General features: G+C 45.7%; 2 protein-coding genes across 2 annotated transcripts in view; one reads left to right on the top strand and one right to left on the bottom strand.

The window, feature by feature from the left end:
- LOC129846748 (calcium-activated potassium channel subunit beta-4-like) overlaps positions 1 to 2361 on the top strand; it is a gene marked incomplete at its 5' end in the record, with an annotated part of 27336 nt that extends 24975 nt beyond the window's left edge. The window contains one exon of the mRNA XM_055914605.1: positions 327 to 2361. Within this exon, the coding sequence (XP_055770580.1) occupies positions 327 to 615 (289 nt within the window). The remainder of the gene's footprint in view (positions 1 to 326) is intronic.
- LOC129846747 (uncharacterized) lies at positions 1138 to 5655 on the bottom strand. Its single transcript, XM_055914604.1, has 2 exons — positions 4956 to 5655; positions 1138 to 1211 (listed from the first exon to the last, which is right to left on the bottom strand). The coding sequence occupies exons 1-2, from the start codon at positions 5653 to 5655 to the stop codon at positions 1138 to 1140; spliced, it is 774 nt and encodes a 257-aa protein (XP_055770579.1).
- Between the last annotated feature and the right edge of the window lie 345 nt (positions 5656 to 6000).

Consider the following 6000-nt stretch of genomic DNA (forward strand, 5'->3'; position numbering starts at 1 on the left):
CCTCCTTCAAAGAGTCGGTGCTAAATCACTGCTGTGGATAGAAACCTTCTTGTGGATCCTGACTTCTCTGTAATGAAGTGAAACGTGATGTACTTTGTCCCTGGATGGCATCCAGAATGCACGTCTCCTAGATCATCAGACAAACCTTCCCTTCTAAAGTTGATAGGTGACATTTGTGCTGCATTTAGTTTCTTTTCTGTCAACACTGAAGTTCCTGATAGACAGACATTGCTTTGCATTCTGTTAACACTCACCACTTTTTTGTTGCCTCACGCCCCCCTAAATTCTTACTCTTTTACCCCCTTGCCCTCTATCTCCCCCTGCAGGCCTGACGACGTACTGTGGCGGCGTTCCCACGACGCCAGCGTCCTCCTCCACTGCGTCCTGTGGCCCATGGTGAGCCTGCTGGTGGGCACCCTCATCGTCCTTCTCACCGTGTGCGCCCGCAGCCTGGCCGTGCGCGCCGAGGCCATCCAAAAGAGGAAGTGCTCGTACGAGCCGGCAGGCAACTCAGAGCAGGGCAAGACTCCGCCCAACACCAACACCGCCTCCTTCCGGACCCTGCCGATGTTCGCTGTTCCTGTTCGACGCAGAGACCGGGAACAGGAACACTAGATGGATGGATGGATGGATGGATGGATGGATGGATGGATGGATGGATGGATAGATAGATTGATGATGACTGTGGTCTCAGTGGTGGCTGTTGTGTGATGAGGACCTCGTAGAAGCGTGGAATGTTTGAACTTCCTATTATGACTATTCTGAACACTCTCATTCCGCTGGACTGGACTCGAGGCTCATGCACCAGAAATGCTTGTCTGTCTCGTCTTGGTGTGTTAGTCTACTTGTGTAAGAGCCATTTTGTCAGTTCAACTCTCAGCTGGTGGGGGACCTTTCTAATGATATGTGTATTACAATGTGTTGGTTATGTCTACGAAGAAGCAAAAATCCAAAAAGGACATTGCCGCTTTCTGTCACTGGTCATGTTTTTGGACAGGTCTGTGTCACGTGTTGAGCCTCTGTGTCTCTGTGCTGATTGTAATGTTGTTTGCGTTTACTTCACTAGCTGAGCTCGGTCTCAAAGTTCAGAGTTCACTGACTTACAAACAGGAAATGTCTGTGACCTTTGAACACTCTTTAACTGGACTCTTCATTACAAAGCCCTGGTCGTATGAAGGGAGGGATTGTGAGGGCGTCCCGGCCAGGACCACCTGAGAGGAATCTTCGACACCAGTTACACAAAATGTCAGTGCTTTGTTTAGAGAGAATGTGATGAAAGGAATTCTGTGAGAGTCCTTCTAATCCCTGGGACTACAGAGCCAGATGCAGACCTTGGTCTGATCACCCCCGGCATGATGTACTGTCTTCTTCTCTGGGTGGTATTAGGAAGCTTTTAAATGCCTATCTCACTGTTACTGAACACCCCGGGCCAGGATTGAAACAAATCGCTACAATGCGTATATTACTTTTAAAGGCATATTGTGGTTTGTTTTAATCCGGTTCCCCCTCTCTCTCCTCTCTGTACCAGCTGTCTTTTACTTAACCTGTTTCTAACAAGGCTTCTTTAAGGCATCTGTCCAACTCCAGCCAACCCAACCGCCATGGACGGATTATGTCTGCTGTTTGTTTTCAGTTGGTTGTCGCAGGACATGTTTGAACCTATTATGTCCTGATTTAATATGCAGAATCGGCCACGGACAGTTGGTCTGGGTTCGGGGACAAAACTTGGGATAGGTAGTTTGTCTGTGGTTGGATAGATGTGCAGATTCCTTGACTGTAGCAACTTCCTCTGTCTTCTCTTCTGTCAGGTAGTGGTTTTAGTTTTTTCACGATGCAAATTGATTGGTTTTCTTACCACAGTAGCAGACTTTTGCACCGTTTTGAATAGTTCGTCGTCCGTATGTGTTACAGTAAGCTCTCTGATTGGTTTGAACAGTTAGTACATCCAGTTAGTGTTTTCCATCGATTGGATAAAAAAAAAGAAATCTGATCTGAGTAAAAATCGTTAGACCTACCTACCTTGCTCCAAGAAAAGCTTTGCTCTCTCCATTGCATTAATCGGACGTACAGAAGTTTTTACTTGTGTATTTTCTACAAAAGAAGTAGCTAAGACATTGTCGTCCTTTGCTAAAAGATGAATGATATTTCATACATAAAGCCATATGCTGAACATGTGATTGCAGTAAGAGACATCTCTAGGGGAGGTTATGTCCTCTTAAGCTGTAACAGTAGTACAAAACAAACATATATTTTGTGTTGGAAAGAGAATGTTTTTTATAAAGCCAATCCATTATAACGTCTGCTGCATAATGATGAGTAATAGTGCCTGATAGATATCTTTAATAAAAAGAATAAGAGTTATTGTCTTCAAAATAGTTTATTACTGCACCATATTCTTCTTCTTTCTTTAAAATAAATCTTCTTCGGGATCGGTGTCCCTTCCACGGGACGGGTGAGCTAACGTACTGTAGGCTAATGTGATTAGCATGGGGATGTAAGTAACAGCAACATTTCCCAGGACATGGACATTTCTGATATGGACAGAAAGATTCAATTCTTGTTAATCCAACTGCACTGTCCAATGTATAGTAGCTATGACAGTGAAAGACTACCATGCTATTGTTTGAGGAGAGTGCACAATTTTGAACATGAAAAGTTATTAATAAACAAATTAGGCACATTTGGGCAGTCTTGATACAACATTTTGAACAGAAATGCAATGGTTTATTGGATCAGTCTAAAACGTCACACATACACTACTGCCATCTAGTGGCCAAAATCTAAATTGCACCTGGGCTGGAATAATACATTATGGCCTTTCTCTTGCATTTCAAAGATGATGGTACAAAAAAAATACATAAGAATGGTTGTTTTTTTCTTTGTATTATCTTTTACCAGATCTATTGTGTTATATTCTCCTACATTCCTTTCACATTTCCACAAACTTTAAAGTGTTTGCTTTCAAATGGTACCATGAATTTGCATATCCGTGCTTCAGGGCCTGAGCTACAGGAAGTTTTAAACTGCACTGCAGTCTTTCAGAAAACCATTATAAGTAATCAGATTTACAGATTTACTGATGATTTGACCTGGTTACAGCTGAATGGCAGATGTTTGTGTTATGATGGTGTCTCACCTGGTTACAGGTGAATGACAGATGTTTGTGTTATGATGGTGTCTCACCTGGTTACAGGGGAATGACAGATGTTTGTGTTATGATGGTGTCTCACCTGGTTACAGCTGAATGACAGATGTTTGTGTTATGATGGTGTCTCACCTGGTTACAGGTGAATGGCAGATGTTTGTGTTATGATGGTGTCTCACCTGGTTACAGGGGAATGGCAGATGTTTGTGTTATGATGGCGTCTCACCGGGTTACAGGTGAATGACAGATATTTGTGTTATGATGGCGTCTCACCTGGTTACAGGTGAATGGCAGATGTTTGTGTTATGATGGTGTCTCACCTGGTTACAGGTGAATGGCAGATGTTTGTGTTATGATGGTGTCTCACCTGGTTACAGGTGAATGGCAGATGTTTGTGTTATGATGGTGTCTCACCTGGTTACAGGTGAATGGCAGATGTTTGTGTTATGATGGTGTCTCACCTGGTTACAGGTGAATGACAGATGTTTGTGTTATGATGGTGTCTCACCTGGTTACAGCTGAATGACAGATGTTTGTGTTATGATGGTGTCTCACCTGGTTACAGCTGAATGGCAGATGTTTGTGTTATGATGGTGTCTCACCTGATTACAGGTGAATGACAGATGTTTGTGTTATGATGGTGTCTCACCTGGTTACAGGGGAATGACAGATGTTTGTGTTATGATGGTGTCTCACCTGGTTACAGCTGAATGGCAGATATTTGTGTTATGATGGTGTCTCACCTGGTTACAGGTGAATGGCAGATGTTTGTGTTATGATGGTGTCTCACCTGGTTACAGGTGAATGGCAGATGTTTGTGTTATGATGGTGTCTCACCTGGTTACAGGTGAATGGCAGATGTTTGTGTTATGATGGTGTCTCACCTGGTTACAGGTGAATGGCAGATGTTTGTGTTATGATGGTGTCTCACCTGGTTACAGGTAAATGGCAGATGTTTGTGTTATGATGGTGTCTCACCTGGTTACAGGGGAATGGCAGATGTTTGTGTTATGATGGTGTCTCACCTGGTTACAGGTGAATGACAGATGTTTGTGTTATGATGGCGTCTCACCTGGTTACAGGGGAATGACAGATGTTTGTGTTATGATGGTGTCTCACCTGGTTACAGATGAATGGCAGATGTTTGTGTTATGATGGTGTCTCACCTGGTTACAGGTGAATGACAGATGTTTATGTTATGATGGTGTCTCACCTGGTTACAGGTGAATGACAGATGTTTGTGTTATGATGGTGTCTCACCTGGTTACAGGGGAATGACAGATGTTTGTGTTATGATGGTGTCTCACCTGGTTACAGGTGAATGGCAGATGTTTGTGTTATGATGGTGTCTCACCTGGTTACAGGTGAATGGCAGATGTTTGTGTTATGATGGTGTCTCACCTGGTTACAGGTGAATGGCAGATGTTTGTGTTATGATGGTGTCTCACCTGGTTACAGGGGAATGACAGATGTTTGTGTTATGATGGTGTCTCACCTGGTTACAGGTGAATGGCAGATGTTTGTGTTATGATTGTGTCTCACCTGGTTACAGGGGAATGACAGATGTTTGTGTTATGATGGTGTCTCACCTGGTTACAGGTGAATGGCAGATGTTTGTGTTATGATGGTATAGTCGGACAGACTAGTGTCCTGTCTAAAGTTTGTAATTTACACTTTTAAAGTGTCAGATTTGATTTGCCCCGAACAAAATATATAATTAATTTATTGTTCTCCTTTAAAGGTGGCTTCTGTCTACCATGTGTAGCTTTGCTAGACCTTACGCTGCTGCCGAATAAACTTCTGTGTGCACATGACACACGGCGCACGGAACACGACACACGACACACGACACACGACACACGGCACACGACACACGGCACACGACACACGACACACGGCACACGACACACGGCACACGACACACGACACACGGGGCACGACACACGACACACGACACACGGCACACGACACACGACACACGGGGCACGACACACGGCACACGACACACGGCACACTGGGCACGACACACGGCACACGGCACACGGGGCACGGCACATGACACACGGCACACGGGGCACGGCACACGGCACACGGGGCACGGCACATGACACACGGCACACGGGGCACGGCACATGACACACGGCACACGGGGCACGGCACACGGGGCACGGCACACGGGGCACGGCACACGACACACGGCACACGACACACGGCACACGACACACGGCACATGACACACGGCACACGGGGCACGGCACATGACACACGGCACACGGCACACGGCACACGACACACGGAACACGACACACGGCACACGACACACGGAACACGACACACGACACACGGAACACGACACACGGAACACGACACACGGCACACGGCACACGACACACGACACACGACACACGGAACACGACACACGGCACAGGGCACACGGCACACGGCACACGACACACAGCACACGACACACGGCACACGACACACGGCACACGACACACGGCACACGGCATGGCACACGACACACGGAACACGGCACACGGAACACGACACACGGCACACGACACACGGCACACGACACACGACACACGGAACACGACACACGACACACGGCACGGGTATACAGATTTTGGATCTTAAGTTGAGACAGTTTGCTACAAAAGCAAAATAATCCTGGAGCAACAGGAAATGTGAAGTCTTATTAATTATAATCCACATAATAAATCACATTTCCTGTCGCTGCAGGATTCATTTGCTGCTGTAGACAGAAGAACACATTGTAAGGTGAACACCAAATGAAGAATAGCTTAGATTGCTTCTAAATGTAAAATGTTTCCTTCTGTCTAGATATTTTATTT

This window comes from Salvelinus fontinalis, unplaced genomic scaffold (genome assembly GCF_029448725.1).
Source record: "Salvelinus fontinalis isolate EN_2023a unplaced genomic scaffold, ASM2944872v1 scaffold_0616, whole genome shotgun sequence".
NCBI classification, from domain to species: domain Eukaryota; kingdom Metazoa; phylum Chordata; class Actinopteri; order Salmoniformes; family Salmonidae; genus Salvelinus; species Salvelinus fontinalis.